This window comes from Pogona vitticeps, chromosome 1, assembly GCF_051106095.1.
Source record: "Pogona vitticeps strain Pit_001003342236 chromosome 1, PviZW2.1, whole genome shotgun sequence".
Lineage (NCBI taxonomy): Eukaryota > Metazoa > Chordata > Lepidosauria > Squamata > Agamidae > Pogona > Pogona vitticeps.
In genome coordinates, this window is record NC_135783.1 from 48,433,443 (window position 1) to 48,456,435 (window position 22,993).

The following is a 22,993-nucleotide window of genomic DNA, read 5'->3' on the forward strand; positions in this document are numbered from 1 at the left end:
CTCTGACTTGGTTGACATTTATTTCAGTCCTGCATTGCGTAGACACCAGGATGCAGTACCAGTATCTTGAATGCAAAGAAACTGGAACAAATACTCAGTGTGGACGGGTTCTAACACTCATAAAGACTTTCTCCTAATGGAACCAGAATCTGCTAGAACCGGGTCTAACACACCTGCTTTCATTTCTGGACACTTCTTGAACATGTGGCTATGTAGACTGCCCTGCCAACATTTCAGAATTTGCCACAACATCCTTGGCAGACATGCCTGGATCCTGTACAGCAACAGGATAACAATAAGCATTTTAGGGCATTTAGGAGACATTTTGACAAGACTTTTTTAAGGTGTACCCATTTTTAAAATTCCTCCATCTCCCCCCCCCCAAAAAATCCCGATAGGATATACCAAAAATTATGTAATACCGATAGTAATGCAATTAGTTCCTTTTTCAATACTTTAACAATTAGTGACATCTTGTTCAACCACTCCAAATCAGATCTCTGAATGGCTGTTTTATGCCAGATAAACTGTCACAGTTTCTCAGTAACACAAAAGCTCAACACATGATACCCTTGCTGAGTTGTTTCTATGTCAGAAAACTCTATCACCCCGCAGAGAACTATAGCACTAGACAAATTCGATGCACAGAAACCAAATGACCTCTGGGCTATCATCTGATTCCAGAAGTCACCGTGGCACTGTTCTTAAAGTAACAAGGCTGTGTGGGTCAAGGAAAGCAGCCTTTTATTGTAGCAGTTTGAAATGATCATGTATGAAGAAGAGCTTGAGTGAACTAGGTGGCACCCATCCCAGGCATATAAGGAACTCCTGTGTTTTCGTTCAAGAAATGGGTGAATAATCACACAATGGTTGAAATCCTGTTGCTTAGCACAGGACGTCACAATTAGAGTAGGCTGACAGAAAAAGTGGGGTTTGGTGAGTCATTTGATTCAAATGGCCCCGCTTTAGGTTGCGGTTTACTATACTAAGCAACAGGATTTCATACAATATAATACGATCAAGTTATACGATCAAGTGATAAATAAATTTTTATACAGTAGGTGGCACTAGTCAACTATCTTCTGTCCATTGTTACAGCAGTGGGAGGAAAAACTGTGGAAGCTGGTGGCACCTGGAAGTGCTTTCGTCCAGCGGCACCTGGAAGTGTTTTCGTCCAGCGTTAGCATTTACTGTGTCAAGCTGCATTTTCTGTTTCCAGGCCCCTCTTGCACACATGTGGCAGCAGGTCCTGCAGAGTGTCCGGTAAGTGTAAAGACATGGGAGGCGGGTTTCTGGGGGAGCTGTTGAGGATGGTGTGAGTTGCAGCTAGGCTGGAATAAGCTCAAAAAAAACAGTTTATGGCAGTGACCAAAGTCTGGGTTAACCACCATTAGAATGCTTTAAAATCCAAGGCAAACTATCCAGTGAATTTTGAATAGCAATGCGTGCATGAAGTCATATTCTTTTATTACAGGGCAATGAACCTGAAGTAGCTAAAAATCCTAGCCCAATCATGCAATCACAGTTATGTGGATTAGAATTCATTTCCTCTAAATAAATGTGCAGAGAAAACTAGTGAGGAACCTCTTGGCTTTATTCTTTTTAAACATCGTGATAAAGTATATAAACAGGTGGTTTCTCTCTGTTGAGAGGAAAGTAAGGTGTCAAATTATTTTGATTATCTGACCAAGGACTGAGTGGAAGAACTGTAGGACTGTAATTGCAGGTGAAGCGCAGAGGTAGTTTGATCCTGTCTGAGGGATATTAGCATTGATAAAGCTGTTTCGACACCATGTCTTAGCACACTTACGCTACTGAGCAGGTAAATCCTTTAAAGATTTAAAGGCATTGCACAAGGATTTGATTCCCTGTTGCATAAACCGTCCAGCATTTAAAGAACTGAGTGCCTGGGAGGAAGATTAGATTAGAGCATGGAAAAATTATCCTTTGAATTCTGTGAATCCCTTGGCCAGCGCAGCCACTGCAGTTGTAGCCAAAAATGTAACATTTCTGAGTTTAGATTTTCCGTTCTCTGAAATCCAGCTGTTCCTTAGTAAATTGCAGCCCCACCATGCAAAATTCACTACCTCAATTGTTCTTAAACTAGTAATTTAATAGAAATCTGGTTCTCTCTGTTGTGAACTCATTAAGTAGCCTTAGAGAAGTCATTCTGGCCCACTGCTGACCCCATATGCACTATAGGGATGATAAAAACATGTCTAGCTTACAAGATGCCTCCTTGAATTGGGTATCTGGCAGTAATGCCTATGGTAAGACATTTTATTCCCCACTGTGCTTCCTGCAAAAAGAGCCAGCCTGTGTAGACTTGGCTTAGCTGCAGTTCCAGAGTGCCTCCAGAAGAAGAGTAAACCACTTCTCAATATTCTATACATGGCATACCGGGGGGGGGGGGGACAGGGGGGAGCAGAGGGGGGGGAGATGACTTAAATTGGAATTGGCTTGACAGCAGGTAATAATGATCATTATTTCACAAGATACTTTGAAGGCTTACAAAAAAACTGAATTGTGTGAAGTGTTTTTATTGGTCTGAAAATATGGTACAAATCTTTGTTTAGTTCATAATATTCTTTTGCCATGATTGGTCAAGAAATAAAATTACCCTATTTGGATAGGGAATGGAATCACTTCTGTCCTACTAGCTATGTTTTCTTTGGAACCATGCCTAGGGCAAAGGGCAGGACTTCAGCTAACTGCTTATGAAAAGGATATATGCAATGAAAACTGGTAGATCAAGTCAATTTCCACATAATTTACAGAGCAAGAAAGAGGCAAAGGTCAGAAAATAAAATTGCACCTTACCTCTGAGTTATCATATAGATCAAATGAACCCTTCAGCCCATCCCATATTTTCAGGAAAAGGTTGGGCATAGAAGTATTCATTATTAAAGGCTCAGATTTTAGACTCAGTAAACTATTGAATGCAATCCAAACAAAATCCTTTGGCATTATAGTGGTGGAGGCATTTTCACCATGCTCTTCAACTGAACAGACTCCAACAGTAAAGCAAAGCAAAGCGTGCTGCTTATATACTGCCCCATGTTGCTTAAAAAGCTCTCTCTGGGTGAGTTACGGTTGAATTATGCCAGCTACATATTGGTCTTGCTTACAAGCTGAGTACTCATTTTACCAACCTTGGAAGATTGAGTCCACCTTGAGGTAGTTACCTGAATCCACCAGCATCAAACTCAGGTCATGAGAATAGTCCTGGCTTCAGTACTGTAGTTTAAACACTGCACCACAAGGCTCATTAAGTAATTCACAAAGATTAATAATAAGCCCTTTCAATTATGTTTACACAGTATAATACACATGATACCAAAGGGCAAAAAGATTGGGAAAGAGAGGAGAAAAACATTAATCCCCATTATTCTTTCTGGCCAGAAAGGGCAAAGCAACTTGCCTGTAGCTGCTCCTTCACTGGCTACTATATGGGCCAGGCTGGTCATCATCCTCTTGATGGGGTAGTCATCCTGGAAGACACAGCCTCACAGTGGTCCTCTGACAGATACAAACATTACCATTAGCAACACAGTGGAGCCCCTCCTGCTTGCCTGTAGGTCCTTCTGAGAAATCAGGATGGGCTTGTTAGAACTGATGAGTCTTGCCTTCCCTAGCCTGCTCCCTTCCACATGTGTTACACCACGACTATTCTTCCCAGTTACCATGGATTAGACAGGTGGTGTAAAAAGTAACACCCGCTGGTCCTTTAATTATAACCACAGCTGTTTATAGCACTGAAGGGAAGAGATATTTGTCTGTAATCCTGACAAACAGTTCACTCCCACTTCCCTCATAACTGAAGTCCTAAGGTTACTTAAAATTATGATATTTTATATGTGCATATTATTTTATTACATCTTCTAGAGGTTAAAATATAGTTGTAGTCCTGTGTATGTTTTCTTGAAAGCTTACACTGCCAAATTAGTTGAGAAAACATATTTAGGGTTGGGGGTGTTAATCTCAAATATGGTTTTTTTCATGTATAAGATGCTACTTTTTCCTAAAATCATTATACTAAAAATTAAGGGGCATTTTATACACGGAGGTAAGCTGAGGAGAGAACAAAACTGGCCATACCTTGCCTCTGTAAACAGACTTCCTTCTATCACAAGGCTTAGCTTCCTACAGTCCGGAGACTTAGCTTCCTCCAATCATGAGCCTTGTGGAACTGATGTCAGCTGATGCTGAACAAACCAATGGGAACACATCTCATTTGAAGTGTAGCCTGTAGACTCAAATGCAACAGGAACTCATAATATCCAAGCGTTCTGAGCCCAAAGGCTGAATATTCAAAGCTAAGTTAAGATTTTTTAATTTGGGGTTAGAAAAGGAGAGGGCGTCTTATACAAGGGGGCATCTTATACATGGAAAAATATGGTAAATACCTCTTCTTTGAGAAGTGTAAGGTATGACTGAACATTCTTGCAGAATGAATATAGTTAGGCATTAAGCATTTGGACTAAAGGTCAAGGCTTTACCTTTACCTTTTTACCTAGCTTTATTAATCAGTTGTTATGAAGGACCTAGCAAAAAGTGACAACCACTTGCCTGTTTGCCTTTGTGTGGCTGTGAACATCAATGGTCTTCTGGCTCTGATCATGTTACTATTTTCCACCCCAACTACCCCCTTTCAAATAAAGGCCACTGTTTTCCTTCATGCTTTCCTAGGTCTTATGATTCACACCAGAAAAATGTGATTGCAGTTTCGTGTGCTATTGGAGGGGGATGCCTCCTGGTTTACTGGCTTCTGTCCAGGCGCAGGATGAAGACCTTGGAAATGGGAGATGGATGGTGGGGTCCAGGCAAAAAGCCATCAAACGAAAAGGAAGATGAAGGAATTCGACCCTTCCAAGTGAAAACATCTGAGAAGGAAATCCAGGTACCTCGATTACTAGTATTATTGTTTCTCTCCCTCTTTTTTTTACACTTTCTATTTACAATTGATTTCTTTGACATGGCAGGGTCAGATGGCATATTAAGGGACATGTCTGTTTCCATTTATTACAAAGGTATCCCTCCAGACTAATAAATCTTTCAGTGCTACAGTATTACATTGTATCTGAGCAATTATAAAGCAGAAACAGGGAAACTGAACTAAAGTGAATCGAAACAATCTAGTGTTGTGGCACTGCTTTGCTCTTCAAAGTGAATTGATCCCAGATATGGAATCAGGGTCTCATCTAGTAAAGTCCACATGTAGGAAGTTTCTTGTAGGAATAAAAAAAGGGCTCAGACTTGGCAACGTAGGCTGTACAGCAAGTCCATAGCAAAGAGAAACAAGCTTCTCTTATTTCTCAGACCTTCCAAACTCACACGTCTTCTTGTTGAATTGTTCACAGTTTATTAAGGAGCTGTGGAATATATCTCAGCATTCTGAGATAACTCCGATGTTGGTTATTCACTGTTCTAATAACCAACATTGCAGATGATCAAAAAGGTTGCTTCTTAGCTTCCAAGTTCAGCACTATAGTAGTTAATATAATGGTGCCTCGACTTATGACCTTAATCTGTTCCAGAATGATGGGTGTAACTGAAAATGGTTGTAAGTCGAAGCACCATTTCCCATAGGAATGCATTGAAATGTGATTAATCTTTTCCAGCAGGAAAAAAAATTACAAAAACAAAAAACAAAACCCACTGCAAGCCCCATCGGAAGGCACTGGGGCTGAAAAAACACACGCACACCAAACCCACCAAAAAACATAACAGCACAGAAACATAACCCCCCAGCCCAAACCCACCCTGCACAACCCTGCAAATATACTTATTCAGAAGCAGAAAGCACCACCAGGCTGTCCAAAGCCTCCAACGCACAAACTCGATCTAACCTTTGGGGTGAACGAGCTACAGAGAAGCAGCCTCTTCACTGACCAATAATTAGTACATTTGAATTCCTCGCCTTTTCCCCCACCATTTTTTCTGTCATAACTCGAAGCTCCAGTCACAAGTCAAAGCAAAATTTTGCTTCCGGAGCTGGTTGTAACTCAAAATGGTCGTAAGTCGGGACGTTTGTAAGTCAAGGCACCACTGTACAGGATTGCTTAAACTGTTCTGCTGGTCAACATAGACTATGATGTCTAGTATGCTTGTCTCTTACACTGGCAACAAAGGATGAATAAGTACGGCTAATTGCCGTAGCCTAAGCACTAATCTGCTTTGTGGCAAATACAGCAGGCTTTTAAAAACTTGTCTTAAACGTTAGGCTGTGCTCTGTGTCTTCTTGATAAGCTAGAGAGAGTAACTGATTTATTTCACTTCTTTGATGACTTTCTCCTAGAACCAGGACCCAAGGCAGGTTAGAGAAAAGGTTAAAACAACAGAAGTTCCAAATACAATAAAATCACAAATATTAGAATAGAATTAAATTCAGGTATATCATTAACATGCAAATACAATTAAAGCTCTTTAAAATCACCTGATTAAAAATAGTACTAATGACTCAATCTATAATGGTAAAAACAAGCACATCAGCCCTTGCCTTTCCTCAGAAGGCGAGCAGGGAAGTGGCAAAGCCAGCCTTTCCTGGCCAGCAGTTCCAGAGCCTGGCCATGGCTGCCAAAAAGCAGGTCAAATCCCCACTAGATGGACTTGTGAAGGTGTTGGGACTGTGAGAAGAGCCTCTAAAACAGATCAGAAAGCCCAGATAGGCTTGTTTGGGAGGGTACAGTTTTTAGATAGTCTGTACCAAAGTCATATGGGACATTATAGGTCCTAATCAGCAATTTGAATCATGGCCAGCAACAGAGTGATAGCCAGCAAAGCCCTTGGAGGACGGGAGTTATATGTTCCCTATAACTGGCCCCAGTCAACAATCCTGTATCAGCTACATTCCCATCCATGAGCATGGCAGACATTGTCTCCCCTTCTTGCTTTGTCTCTCTTTCTCTCTAGGATTTGTACCAGCGTCTCGATCAGGCCCGGTACACACCACCAGTGGAAGGGGCTGCCTTCCACTATGGTTTCAATTCCAACTATCTGAAGAGGGTGATCTCATATTGGAGGAATGAGTTTGACTGGGAGAAGCAAGTTAAAATCCTCAACCAGTATCCACATTACAAAACCACCATTGAAGGTGAATTCTTTCCCCTACAACCCCACATAAAACTCTCGTGTACTCAGGCTAATCTGAAGTTTGGGAAAGTTACTTTTTTGGGTCTTCAACTCCCAGAATCCCAAATGAGCACAGTTAGTGGCCATGGAAGAGTGTTATATTTTAATCCAGGGGTAAAAAATGGCCAACGAAATGTCTATGGCTGGACTGTGCATAAAGAAGTTGAATGGGGAGAATTATTCAACTTGGCAGCAGAAGGTTCAATTGCTATTACAAAAGGAAGCATTATGGGACATAGTAGAAAATCCCCCAGCAGTGCTAGATGAAGAAAAAAGAGCACTAAATTTTGAAGCACTGGCGATTATTGGGTTAACTCTAGAGGACCGTCTTCTTATCCACCTGAGAGGCCAAAAGTCAGCAAAGAAGGCATGGGAGGATTTAAGAAGACTCTTCGTAAGAGATAACGTTGGAAGCCAGATACAAATTGCTAGAAAACTTTTTCGAACTAGACTGCAAGCTGGTATGCTTCAACATTTAGAGGTAATGAAGTCAATGCTGATGGACTTAAGAGAAAAGAACATCACATTTACAGAAATAGAGGAAGCATTTATTATCCTGTCTTCATTAGATGAGTCATATGATCAGCTGGTGACCGATTTAGAAATTCTTCCTCAAGCAGAGCTGACAGTAATTAATATAACTTTTGGAAGAAGAGCAAAAGAGGAAAGATAACAAACAACTCCGAGACTCCAAACTCACTAATCACCGTGATAAGCTGAAAGAAAGTGAGGAGGAGGTAGACACAGTTGCAAACATTCATACTGGAAAACGCTGTTTTTCCTGTGGCTCAAGAAAACATCTGATAAGAGATTGTAAATTTAAGAAAGTAAAAGAAAAACAAACAAGACGCAAGAGAGAAACACTAAACCTAACTGAGGAAATTTATAACTCTGAACAGGAAGAAGAGTGGATTGTTGACTCTGGAGCAACTGCCAGCATGTGTAAGAACAAAAAGCTAATATTTAACTACCAACCTGTATCCAACCAACAAGTATGCTTAGCAGATGGTATTAGTGCTAAAATACTGGGAAGAGGTAAAGTTAAATTGCCTTATATAGCTAAACCAATAGATGTTTTACATGTTCCAAAATTGAAGCATAATTTACTTTCTGTGAGTTCATTAGCAAAGAATGGGTTTATCAGCACTTTCCATGAGGATAAATGTATAATAACTAGCAAGAACAATGAAAAATTGAATTGCTATGTTAGAAATAATTTATATAGACTAAACTGTACTAGGGCTAACAATGTCTATGAGAACAAATGTATACACAAAGATTGTATTCATTTATGGCATCAAAGACTAGGACATGCAAACTACAAAACACTGAGAAAAACAATTGAAAACTCAGTAGGAGTTAATTTAAAGCAATGTAATGAATATGTAAATTGTCAAGCATGTCAATTAGCCAAGAGTAAGAAAGCTCCTATAATGAAACATAGTGATGTACAAGTGAAAAATATATTAGATTTGGTGTCAATTGATGTAATAGGACCCAAATGTGCATCATTAGGAGGAGCTAGATACATTCTCTCTATCCAAGACCAAAAGTCCAGGTTTGGATACTGCTATCTCATGAAAGATAAAAGTACAGTACATGTAGAGTTTGAGAAATGGCTCAAATTTGTAGAGCGCAAAACAGGAAAAAAGGTTAAGATGGTACAAACTGACAATGCCAAATTTCAAGCAATATTAAGAAAAAATGGTATTACTCACAGGAGAGCCGCTCCCTATACACCTACTCAAAATGCCTTTATTGAAAGAAGGGGCCAAACTCTGCAGAACATGGCTGAGGCAATGATTAGGGGGAGTAAACTGTCTGAGAAATATTGGGGCGAAGCTATACTGTGCGCAAATTTTTATATTAATATTCTTTGGCACAGTGGAATAGACAACATACCTTACACAATTTGGACTGGGAGAAAACTAAATTTAAAATTTTTACACGTTTTTGGATCTCCTGCATGGGTTCACATCCCAAAAGAAATAAGGAGAAAGGGAGAAAAGAAAGCCAAATTAATGTATTTCCTAGGATACCAACAAAATAGGAGAGCATTTAGGTTTGGATTGCCAAATACCAACAAACTTATAATAAGTAGCAGTGCTTCATTTAACGAGCAGAGTAACTGGGACAAAATATGTAAACCCCCAGAAACAATAATTAAATTGCCTGAAAGGAATAAAGATAGTGGAGATGATAGTGACTCTCAAACAGAGCAGGAAATAAAAAGAGAAATAGAACCTGTGGAAATGCAATCTGATACAGAAATTCCATCCAACTCAGAAGAGAGGGAAACTCTCGAGGAGGACAGGGAATTACCTAGGAGGTCTAGCAGAGAGAGAAGAACTCCAGACAGGTACAAGCCTGAGACCTATTATTGTCTCAATGTAGCAGAACCAGAGACATATGATGATATATGCAATATGCCTGAGAAGGAACAAATAAAATGGAAAGAGGCAATGGAGAAAGAGTTAAATTCATTAAAACAACTGAAAGTTTATGAGGAGGTGAAACTGCCTGAAAAATCAAAAGTAATTGGATCCAGATGGGTATTTAAAAGGAAGGTGGATGCCAATGGTAATATGAGGTATAGAGCAAGGCTAGTGGCAAAGGGGTATGCTCAAACATCAAACGACTATGATCAAGTTTTTGCACCGGCTCTAAAACCAGAGACATTGAGATTTGTTTTAACCTATGCAGCCAAACATAATCTCATGACCAGGCATGTTGACATAGAAACAGCCTATTTATATGCTGACCTGAAACACACGATTTATATGGAAATACCACCAGGCATTGAAAATGAAGGTAAATGCTGGATATTAAAGAAGAGCTTATATGGTCTGAGACAAAGTGGCCATGAATGGAACCAACATTTAACCAAAACTTTAAAAGATAATGGTTTTGTGCAAGGAAAGGCAGACCCTTGTTTTTTCATAAATGAGAAAATACAAGCTATAATGTTAGTATTTGTTGACGATTTAGCCATATTTACCAAGGATAAGAAAGAAGCTGAAGAAACAATTCAAATGTTAAAGAGACTCTACAAATTAAGAGATTTGGGAGAAATAAGTAACTACTTAGGAGTAGAAATAGAAAGAAGTGAGAGAGCATTTAAAATAGCTCAAAAGAGCAAAATATTAAAACTCCTAAAACAATACAAGATGGAAGATTGTAAAGGTGCAGCAACTCCTATGAACATTGAGTTTGAGAAAGAACATATTAATGGTCCAGAATGTGATATTGAAATATATAGATCACTGATAGGCAGCTTACTATATTTGAGTAGATGGTCAAGGCCAGATATATCTATAGCTGTGAACTTATTATCAAGGAATGTGAGCAAACCGAATGAAAGACACTGGCAATCAGCAAAAAGAGTACTAAGGTATTTAAAGGAGGCACAAAATAAAAAGCTAAATTTAGAACCAGAGGGAGAACTTTCTATTACTGCTTATGCCGATGCTAATTATGGGAGTGATTTAATAACCAGAAGATCAACATCGGGCATGACTGTGCATTTGGGAGGAAGTTTGGTAAGTTGGAAGACAGCTAGACAAAAATTTATATTATTGTCTTCTGCTGAATCTGAATATGCAGCATTATCTGAATTATGTACAGATTTAATTTTCTATAAACAATTGGCACAAGATCTGGGAGTAAATATAAAATCACAAATTAAAGTGTTTGAAGATAATCAAGCTGTCATACAGATGGCAAACACACCAAATGTAAGGAGCAGATCAAAACACACGGATATCAGGTACCAAAATGTTAAGCAAAGTATAGAAAATGGGTTAATAGAACTAGTATACTGTGGAACAGAAAATAATAAAGCTGATTGTTTGACTAAAGTATTGGGGCCAACTAAACATGACAAAGCTTGTGAAATGTTGGGAATGATATAATATATATATGAATGTAAAAAAGAACTCTGTATATGCTAGAGGCAATGTAAAATGTAAGTAAATATGTAACAGAATTGCTCTAAACAATTGGAGGAGATTGACAGGTCTCAAATCAACCTGTAGGAATTGTTCATTGCAATTCAGTAGATAAGTTATAACAGGATCAGAATTTAGTGAGCAATATGTACCAAAGTAACACAGCTGGGTTAATTGAGACAGCTGTGGGACAAACAAGTTAATTGGAGCAACCAAGAATAAAGCTAGCCAAGCTAGCAGACGCAAACTGTTGGGTAGTTGGTGGTTGTGTAGTTGAGAGCTGTTTATTTGATTGTGAAAGAAATGTATGCTGCATTGCTGGATGAAGACTTGCTACATTGCAAGAGGACGATCCAAGAGGAAGACTATCTCCGTGGTGAGAGGAGAAGACTTCGTGGATGCTGGACTATTTATATTGGTAACAATCTTTGGATACTGAACCTGTAATTTACTATTGCAAACTGAAGAACTACTGTGAAAGACCAGGACTGTGTAAAGATCAAGAGAAGTTGTATTTGTACCTGTATATATGAACTTTAATGTAAATAATTCTACCAACACTACAACAGTGTCTGTTTGGTTTCATCTCTGAGCAGATCATTTCACCATAGCGCCCCCTGTTGTAGTCTGGTAATGTTGCACCTCTGTCACTGTGCTGGCCAAGATTTCTGGGAGCTGTAGTCATACGGGGACCCAATGTTGGGAATCACTGTAATCTAGTCCAGAAATTGAGCATTCCTTACTTCTGATCAGTCCTGTTTACCACAATGAGCTGCTTCCTCTACAGATATTACTTTAACTTACCTATTCAATTTCCAACAGGAATTGAAATTCATTTTATCCACGTGAAACCCTGTCACATCCCAAAAGATCAGACTGCCAGACCTTTGTTGATGGTGCATGGTTGGCCTGGTTCTTTTTATGAATTCTATAAAATCATCCCACTGCTTACCAATCCTGATCGTCATGGTGAAAATATAGTGTTTGAGATCATCTGTCCGTCTATTCCAGGCTATGGCTTTTCTGAGGCCCCACACCAGCAGGGTAAGCAGAGGGTGAACCATCAAGATACTTTTTGGAGCCATTACTTTTAACTGAAATTTGTAACAGATACACTTTGATGGCACATTTTTTTTTCATTTTACAGGTTTCAACACAACAGCGGCTGCTCGAATTTTTCACAAACTGATGCGTAGACTAGGATTCCAGGAATATTACGTGCAGGGTGGAGATTGGGGTTCGGATATAACTACAAACATGGCCCAGATGCTACCAAAGTAAGTCAATGAAATCTTTCTCTTTCTCTGTGTTATTCAACAAGAATTTAATATGTAAGCAAATCCATATTATAACGTTGAATTCATAACAAATAGACCATCTTCATACAGTTTAAATGGATTACTGCTTTCTGAGTTTTCTAACTGCAAGCAGATTTCTGGTACACAAGATTAAGCTCATTACTATTTTCTATTATAATAATAACCGCAACAACAGGAAGCAAATAATAATGGAAGAAAACTAGAAGCTCTCTCCTTTAAGATCCAAGAAGTAAAAGAGCAGTTAAATCTGGAATAAAGGTGCTCAATGATTGACAAGAGGCTATCTTACCTGATCACAATATAATAAAAAGAATATCTAGACAACATAGAGCTGTACAGAATAAATACAAGGATCACACACTTCTTCTTAAAAAAAAATCTTTGCATGGGAAACCATCAATTTTAGGAAGTGAAGTGAAAGCTGCCCTCAAAGCAATCACTAGAACAGATAGAATACCAAGATTAACTAGTTCAAATACAAAGAACCTGTCAAAATTCTGAAAAGAATTTGCCACAAATATGAAAACCAAATAATGCCCCTCATTCAATGTACTGTACATTCTAATCCAAAAGAAAGATACACCAAAGAGTACAGTAACTATAAGAGTATCACATTCATTACACATGCAAGCCAAGTGATGCTCAATATTTTACAGCAAAGGCTTTAACCATATTTGGGGCAAGAAATATCCAGTGTTCAAACTGGATTCAGAAAAGGAAGAGATGTTAGAGATCATTCTGCTAATATGGCTGCTGAATGTTTGCAAACTTGAAGGGGAAAAAAGAAAATAAAAAAGAGAGAAAAGATTTCAGTGTGAACTTTTGTGAACTAAAACGCACTTCAGACACATGAGAGTGCATATACAATATATGTCTTCTCTATTGATACAGACCCTGTGGTAGTGAGAGTCCTGACCACAGAAATGCTAAGAGTTGTTTCTTGGACAAGGAGCCTGTTAAAGAACACAATTATTTTACAACCATATTACAGAAAGCTGAGTGATTAATATACGTAGCGCACTAAGAAAACTTGACCTCTATTGAGGCCCTTAGACATACTCTGGAACTTGTTTATGTAGCCAACTTCCACTGTCTGCCTGTTAACTCTCACTCTGTGGTTCCTTTTTTCTACAGTAGCAATTTTGAAATCCATACCAGAGAGTTTGGCACGTTGCAGTTTTCTCGGATGGGTTTCTCTATGTCAATTCATTCTTTTGCACAGAGATTGTGCAATTTCATAGAACCATAGAATCTTCATAGGGTTGGAAGGGACCTTGGAGGTCTTCTAATCTAGTCTTATAGTCCAACCCCCTGCCCAAGGCATCATACCATCCCAGACCTCGTACCATCTTGGACACGTGGCTGTCCAATCTTTTCTTTAAAACTGCCAGTGATGGTGCACCCACAACATCAGGAGGCAAGCTGTTCCACAGCTTAATGATTATCACTGTCCGGAAATTCCTCCTAATTTCCAGGCTGGATCTCCCTCTGACAAGTTTCCACCCATTGGTTCTTGTCCTACCCTCAGACGCAATGGAGAATAAATCAATGCCCTCTTCCCTGTGGCAACCCTCCAGATATTGGAAGACTGCTATCATATCTCCCCTCAGTCTTCTCTTCATTAAGTTAAACATACCTAGTTCTTTTAGTCATTCTTTATAGGATGTAACCTCCAGTCCTTTTATCATCTTTGTTGCTCTTCTCTGCACCCCTTCCAGGGCATCAGTCTCTTTTTTGCATTGTGATGACCAGAACTGGACACAGCACTCAAAGTGCGACCTAACCAGCGCAGCATAGAGTGGTACTATCATTTCCCGTGATCTTGATGCTATCCCACTGTGTTCATGCAGCCTAGGACTACGTAGGCTTTCTTGGCAGCTGCAGCACACTGCTGACTCATCTTTAGGCGGTGGTTCACCACGACACTTAAATCCCTTTCACAGGTACTACTGTCAAGCCAGGTACGCCTCTGGGACAACTTGCCCATAGAGATCCACCTGGCTCCCTCTCTGGGTGTCTTTAGAAGAAAACGTAAGACATGGCTATTTAGGCAGGCTTTCCCTCCTGCGGTATTTTAATATTTGCATTTTTTTCATCTTAGATTTTTGTATGTTCATTGGTTCTATTGTTTTTAAATTTTGTAATGCCACCCAAAGTAGACTATTTGTCTAGATGGGCGGGGTATAAATCTAATAAAATAAATAAATACATAAATACCACTTATTCTGTACCTGTGCATCTGATTTCTCCTGCCTAAGTGCAGGACCTTTCTTTTCCTGCCACTGAACTGCATCTTATTCGATAGGGCCCAATGTTCAAGTCTGTCTAGATCCTTCTGAATGTTGAGTCTATATTCCAAAGTATTAGCAATTCCCCCCAGCTTTGTGACATCAGCAAATTTGATGAATGCTCCTTCAATCCCCTCATCCAGGTCATTTATGAAGATGTTGAAGAGCAGTGGGTCCAAGACAGAATTTGAGGGACCCCACTGCATACTTCCCTCCAGGTAGATATAGTTCAATTGAGGACCACACGTTGAGTGCAGCTAGTCAGCCAGTTGCAAATCCATCTGGTAGTTGCGCTGTTTATCACACTTTGTTCTATCTTACGCAGAAGTAGGTTGTGGTCTACCTTATCAAATGGCTTACTGAAGTCTAAGTCTACTATACCCACTGTGTTTCCTTGGTCCATTAATTTAGTCACTTTATCAAAGAAGGCAATAAGATTTGTTTGGCATGACCTGTTCTTAACAAACCCATGCTGGCTTTTAGAAATCACGTTATTTTCTAGGTAATCACAAATCAGCTGCTTATTTTTTCCAGGATTTTCCCAGGTATTGATGTCAAGGTGATTGCTCTGTAGTTTCCTGCATCCACTCCTCCCCCTCCTTTTGAAGACTGGAACCACATCAGCTCTTTTCCAGTCTTCTGGCCGCTTGACTGTGCTCCATGACCTCTCAAAGATTTCACTCAGTGGTTCTGAGATCACATCTGCCAGTTCTTTTAGTACCCTGGGATGTAAACCATCTGGTGCAGGAGACTTGCACCAGCTAGGTGTTCTTTTACCACTTCCTTACCTATTTTGACCTGCTTCCCTCTTCTGTCTCCCACAGTGCTGCTTTTGACAGGGCGAACCTATTTTTTCTTTTGGGTAAATGCAGATGCAGATGCAGAAGAAGAAGAAGAAGAAGAATTAAGCAGTTCCACTTTCTCTCTGTTGCCTATCACCTTCTTGTCATCTTTTCCCACTAGTGGACCAACCATTTCCTTGACTTTCCTCTTGCTCCTTATGTATCAAAAGAAACTTTTTTTGTTATTTTTGTCATTTGTTGTAAGTCTTAGTTCATTCTGAGCCTTAGCCTTCCTGACTCCATCTTTGCAGATTCGAGATATTTGCTGATATTCTGTTCTAGTCATGAGCCCCTTTTTGTCTCTTAGCTTGTCAGAGAGCTCTGTGTGCATCTTGTCAGAGTCTCTTGTTTTTCTTTCTCTGTGGTATTGTTTTGGTTTGGGCCTTTATTATCTTGCCTTTCAGGGTTTCCCAAGCATCCTGAACTGTTTTTCCCTGTAGGATTTCCATCCATGGAATCTTTCCTATAACATCTCTTAGTTTGTTGAAGTCAGCTCTCTCAAAATCTAGAACATTAGTCCCCCATTACTACAGTAGTGTGTTTCCTACACATCTCAGCTAAATGATTTGCAAAATGTTCATCTAATTCCTCTGCTTGGTTAGGTGGCCTGTAGTACACACCTACAGCTATGTCATTCATTCCCCCCTGTAAGAAAGTCCTTCTCCGGTGGGGGGGGGGGCACTTGTAGTGAAGGCGGGAAAAAGACAAGGAGGCTCGTCACGATCTTCATTAATAACAGTTTTATTATAAACAGCATCCAACTCACGAGGATCAAACGGATCCTGCAATAAATGGTCAGGCAACAGATTGTACTTTTGGGGGCGAACAACAGGTACCACGACGTGGTCCCCTAGAAGGGAGCTGGCCCAAACTTCTCCCAATCTGTCATCTGTCGCAAAGGCGCGCTCCTCACCGCGCACACCGTGCCGCAGCACGGGTGGCGGGCCCAATCGCCCTCCAAGGGCTTCTTCTGGTATTCCGGCCCGGGACGAATCACACGCCGCCCGCCCCCAGGGTAATTCAGAGGGAAAACCGACACTTTCCATTCCAACGGTTCTATACATCTACCTCTGATTCCCGTAGGGGACGGGTCTGGGAGCAGTCCACCTCCAGTCATCAAGTTAGGAAATCCCGGTGCCGCATCAAGCTTTGGGCTTTGGCCGAGAATGGGCTCAGTCTGTACCCCTCTATGCCTTGGCCTTTCTGGATTCAAGTCCGTCCAAGTTCTAAACTCCCGCGCGCCTTTTTCCTCTTTTATCTCCTCCCACATAATTAGATCCAACTCCTCCCCTCCTTCCTCAACAAGACACACCTCCTCAGCCCTTTCAGCCACCACCTCCGTCTGGTCCAGCTCTATTAGCACCCCTTCCACACATTCTCCTTCCTCTACGTCTTCCTTTTTAGCGGAGGACGGCGCACTCCCTTGAGCTCCTTCACACACCCCTAATATTCACCCAAGGAACTTCAGGGAAGTATTCATCCTTGGTCTCCTGTGTTATAGTACAGTAGTAATTCTTTACATACAGTGCAGCTCTTCCTCCGCTTTTGTTGAGTCTGTTTCTTTTGAACAAATTACAGTATATCCTTCTAGCAGCATATTTCAATAATGGGTTTTGTCTCACCAAGTTTCGGTAATGGCAACAATGTCATACCTGCCCTCATGTACTAAGACTTCAAGTTCTCCCTGTTTGTTCCCCATACTTTGAACATTAGTGTACAGTATATGCATCTGAGCCCCTTAAGGCTGACCTTTTATTTGCTTGTTGTGTCTCATGTTTTATATTTGAGTGTCCCTTCCTTCTCACCACTTCATTACTCATTGTCAAGTTCAGTGTCTAGGGGTTTGTGCTTTGGGTTTGGTCCTAGAGATTGCCCTCCTACCCCCTGCAAATTTAGTTTAAAGCCCTTCGGATGAGTTGAGCAAGATGTCTCCCAAACACGTTCTTCGCAGTCCTTATGAGGTGCAGCCCATCTCTTGCCAGGAGCCCTTCATGTAGGGAGTGCAGCCCATGGTCCAGAAATCCAAAGTTTTCTTGACGGCACCATCCCTCGTGGCGCAGTGCTTAAACCGCTGTACTGCAGCCAAAACTGTGCTCATGACCTGGGGTTCAATCCCAGGTAGCCGGCTCAAGGTTGACTCTGCCTTCCATCCTTCCGAGGTCAGTAAAATGAGTACCCATCTTGCTGGGGGGGGGAGGGAAAGAGAATTTGTAGCCTGCATGATTAATTTGTAAACCGCCCAGAGAGTGCTTGAAGTGCTATGGGGCGGTATATAAGCAGCACGCTTTGCTTTATTGTTACATCTATATTTGCTCACACCAAGGTTCCTATTTTAGGTACATTTAACAGTAAGTCCTACGGAACTAAGTGGAATGTCTGAATAAACTTCTTTAGGATTACTCTGCATGCCTTCTGTTGCTTCATTCTAGATCTGTAAAAGGGCTTCACTTGAACCTGGTTTTCATAATGAAAATGGATATGAGCGCCTTCATTTCTGTACTACTGGGGAATTATGTCCCATGGCTCGTGGGCCTCACTAGAGAAGATGCACGCCGTATATTCCCATACGTCCAGAAGAATGTGTATAATATCTTGCGTGAGAGTGGCTATATGCACATCCAGGCAACCAAACCAGACACAGCAGGTTTGTGAACTTAATCCCTTATGGCATTTCAGGGACAGTAGTGCTGTCCCTACCTTTAAAAGTCAAGGATATTTTTGACAATTGTAAAAATGATGACAAATAGGAGGCACTTAGCTTGCGGCACAGAAGGAGAAAGTGACTGGTTAAACTTTTATACACAAGATATTTGGCGGATAGGTAAGTTTTTACAATGATTTTATTGAACTTTGTGAATCAATCTTGAGTTTCCAGGTCAAGTTGTTCCATTTTAATTGCATGTCAATACTGGGCATTTAGAAAACCGAAACGTCTATGTGTGGGTGTGTGTATATATATATATAATGTGTGTGTGTGTGTGTGTGTGTGTGTGTGTGTGTGTGTGTATAACAGCGTTCCGTGTCTAAGTCGCACTGGCCATGTGACCATGGAAGATTGTCTTCGGACAAAACGCTGGCTCTATGGCTTGGAAACGGGGATGAGCACCGTCCCCTAGAGTCGAACACGACTGGACAAAAATTGTCAAGGGGAACCTTTACCTTTACCTATACATATATACATACCTTTAAAATTCAATAAGTAATTTATTAATTTAGAAGATTTTAACAAACACTTACAAAGCTGGAGATGGCAAACACACACAAAAAAGAGGCAATTCTCTAATTCACATTCAGACATCAGAGATGGGGGTATTCATATACAAATACCCCCACATAGGTGGACATAACAAAGGCCCTGCCCCCTGGGGCTGGGCCATCCATTCACCTGTCTGCCACCGGCACTGCCGGCTCCAGTCTCCCTTCCAGTCGCTCCAACACTCCAATCAACTAGCCACTCCTGTCAGGAGGAGGGAAGACTAGTCTCCCTGCCAGGCTGATTAGTGGATAGCCGACTGGGAGCTCCAGAGTAATTAGAAGAGAGAGCAAAGTCTGTGCCAGAGGCGGGTGGGTGAGTGGATGGTCTGGCCCCCAGGGGGCCGGACCCTTGTCATGTTCAGCTGTGCAGCGGTATTCATATTTGTATAAATTACAAATACCTCAATCTCGAATGCAGATGAAACAATGTGTTCTGAAATTATGCCTGCTACAGCACATAAATTTAATGTTTTTTAAAAAGCTTGTTTTGGGGTATCTCAAGGATCTGTATTTGGACTAGTATTTTTAACTTGTTCATAGATGATCTAGAATAAGGGTTGGACAGTCTGATGACCATGTTTGCCGATGATACCAAATTATTTAGGACATTTAACACAGCATTGCAAGGAGCTCAGAAAAGATCTCCTCAGGCGGAATAAATAGTAAGAGTAAAAAGTGATACATCTTAGAATGTGTTAATGTGCTATTTTCCTAACCTAGGATGTGGATTAAACAACTGCCCGGTGGGGCTGGCTGCATACATTTTGGAGAAATTCTCCACCTGGACGGATAACTCATTTCTGAACTTGAATGATGGGGGTCTGGAAAGGTAAGAATATGTACCTCAGTTGGTATCAGAAGAATAGGAAAAATGGCAGAAAAAAACAACTGTTGGGTTAAAACTAATGGGGGGGCAGAATTTCCACTCTGGCAAGTTCTCATTTCAAATGACAAGGAAGCTGGGTTATAATTTAGCTTTTCAATCTTCTGCTGTTGCTACACTACTCAGTATACATCAGCAGACCTCTCTATTAGAACAAGGTGGGCATGAACTCAATTATCTTCTAGGAGTAGGCCATGCTCTGGCCAATTACTAAAGCTGTACAAGTAAGGTTGTTCTTATAATTTTCCAATCAGGAAATACACTCTGGATGAACTTTTGACCAATGTGATGATTTACTGGGTGACTTCTTCTATTGTTTCATCAATGCGCTTTTACAAGGAGAACTTATCCACGAATCCAAACACAACTCCTGCTGCTCGGTAAGGGGGTATTAGAAACTATTCTAAACTGTCCTACACAAAGGTATTCAGCATACCTTTTATATCTGGGTCAGCCCAAGTCTTTGGGTCTGCCAGATACCAAGGATGAAAGACACCCATTGTTCCTTCAGAAACTGACTGATTTGGCACCTACCACCACCTGAGGCGGCAGGCTATTTAAGGCTATTTAAGGGAATGCAGAACCATGTGGCAAATACTGCTCTGCTCTCCAGAGGAACGTAACTAGAAAAAGCAGGAGAGGCTGCCAGTATCTCCTAGCATCTGTTGTCTTGCAGTGGTTGTCCTACCCTAACAGAAGACTAACAATGTCTTCCCTATAGCCTCTTTCTGCATATGGTTCTGTCACCATAGCACAAGCAGAAAGTCAACTCCATTCTAATGTATTGGAATATTTCACATTACATAGCTTAAAAAATGTTTTAGAAAGCAACTTAAGTTTTGAAACCTGACATTTCTGCTTCCCAAAGCAATAACTACTGTATAATTGCATTAGGTTTATGAAACATTCTGTTTATCCCTAAAAGCAAAACCCTTATTGTGACATCTTTATATTCTTTATAATGAAAATACAAATTAAGTGGTAGCTACAATCCTAGTTTTCTGAAAAGGTACCAAAACTATTATCAAGGTCATCAATACTGTTAAGAAGGGATTAATGTTTTATACCCAACTCTTGAGCCCTATTATCTATTTCAAATAGCATGCAGAAGGGAGCACCTCAGTCCTGCCCTCTCTTTTTCTGGTGTCATCACCTTCCTACACATGGAGAGATTTAAGGAACCCTTTAGCTATTTGTGTGGGCTCTCCACTTGAGTCAGGAACAAATTTCCATCTCAGCTCAACCACTGCAGGTAATGGAGGTTAACTCTTTTCAGACTTGTGGCTCTCCATGTGTACGAACAACAACACTGGGAAGAAAAGGGCAGCAGGACAAAACTGATAGATAGCACCTGAAAAGGGGTTTGAGTTCGCAGTCTACCTGTGTCCTTGAAAAGAACAAATATTTCAGCCCATTTGATTGCCCCTATAATGTGAGCATGACATTACATATTTCCAGTTATATCACTAAGTAAACAAGGTAGTACAGTTGGGCTAAGTTTAAAGTTTGTGTAGCTAGAAGGAACAGCATACACAGAAAGCAACACATTCTATTACGCTCTTGATTAAGTATGATTTCTTTTACCACAGGGTTGGAGTTTATGTTCCTACTGGCATTGCTGCCTTTCCGAATGAAATTACTCACTGCCCACGTTCCTGGGCAAAGAAGAAGTTTAAGAACATTGTCACCTACTCCTACATGCCACGAGGTGGACACTTTGCTGCCTTTGAAGAGCCAGAACTCTTGGCACAGGACATCAAGCAGTTTGTGCGGAAAGTAGAACACCTGTAAATTAACATCACAGCACAAGCATTGCATATTGCGCTGTGAATCGAGCACAGGAAGCTTTTGGAAAACTTACGACACTTAAAGAAAAATACTACTACATCATTATTATTTTAATCTTTCGACAGGTAATTACTCCTACTGTAAGAGGCTGGCTGTTATAGATATATAAAGAAATTATTTACTAAAGAAAGAACACTATTCACATTAAAGTGACTCTTGAAGAGAAACAGTATTTCTTGTTCTGATTTGCTATATTTTACAATTCTGTCACAGGGTGGGTTACTTTTACATTTTATTGAACAAGCACCTTCATATTCATATAGTAATATTTTATACAAAGCTATAAAATATAAATACAGAGAAATGACAATAATTTGCTCTGTCTAGAAGGATTTTACAAGTTATCTGAATGTGCACTGGCAAGTGTTAAGTTCCTCTTTATAGCTATCCTTCTATAACACGTTAGCTGTTTTGACAGCCAATCTCTTCTCTCAAAAAAACAACTGCTTGGATGCACTGGCCAAAATATTCAATTTTCAGTGCTGTAAATCAAATTAGAGTAGGCCCATTGACTCAATGAGGATTTAGTGAGTGAGCTCCTCTAGGCTCCATTAATTCAAATGGGCCTACTCTGACAGCAGCTTACTTTAGCACACTAAGTTGCAGTTAGAGTAGACCCATATGAATCAATGGATTTAGAGGTGACTCACTAAAGCCTACTTTGGTGTGGTTTACAATACAGTACTAAGCAACATGATCTGGGCCATTAAGTCATCATGCCATTAAACTGTAACTTGTATTCAAGTAGTTGATGTAATATCTTCTGAGCTTCATTCATTTTGTTTAGCATCTCCCAACCATTTACAATACAGTACAATACAAAATACCATAATAATCTGTTCTTAATTTTACTGCCTGTTCTGTTACAGAACAGTTTCAAAGAGCATTTTGAACAAAAGTGTCTCAAGAGATGTTCAAATACTACATGCCTAACAACTGTTTGTAAACTGGCATATGACAAACTTTGGTGAAATCTTTCAGATTCTCAATTAGTGATTGAAACTATGCAAAACTTTCCTCAACAAGAGAAGGATCATATACCGTACTTTATTCATCCGGGGTTTTTTTACCTATCTTTATTCTTTCTCCGGTTTTAAACAACCTATCGTGAAAGAGTAGTCCGGTAAACTAACCTGTCCCTGGATGATAAATCCATGCAGCCCCATAATAGTAGATTTATTCAAATCAGGTAAATGATACCTACTGTGTGGAGCTGGAGGTTAGTCTTTATCAATGCTTGCCCATGAGTGGCCTCTTTCACAGCTCAAAGTGGGTCATTGCCAAAATGTGCTATAGCTAAGTTATTTTGCAATCTCTCTTCCTTTCATCACTACCCGTGACTTAGTTTTTGGCTGAAAATTAGACAACATTTGGAGTTTGACAATCTTAACTGAGATTACAGGAAAGACTGTACACAAGACCAATTTATGTAGAACTTCTCAGGATGTTCACTCTTCGTTTTCACTACAACATGCAAGAC

The 22,993-nt window shown here is 40.3% G+C and overlaps 1 protein-coding gene across 1 annotated transcript; it reads left to right on the forward strand.

Moving 5' to 3' along the window:
• The first annotated feature begins 1,082 nt into the window (after window positions 1-1,082).
• LOC140704827 (epoxide hydrolase 1) lies at window positions 1,083-21,680 on the forward strand. Its single transcript, XM_078383057.1, has 9 exons — window positions 1,083-1,263; window positions 4,690-4,900; window positions 6,913-7,093; window positions 11,901-12,122; window positions 12,226-12,355; window positions 17,957-18,171; window positions 19,503-19,611; window positions 19,920-20,045; window positions 21,255-21,680. Exons 1-9 carry the CDS (start codon window positions 1,235-1,237, stop codon window positions 21,454-21,456), a joined length of 1,425 nt encoding a protein of 474 aa, XP_078239183.1. The 5' UTR covers window positions 1,083-1,234; the 3' UTR covers window positions 21,457-21,680.
• The last annotated feature ends 1,313 nt before the right edge of the window (window positions 21,681-22,993 follow it).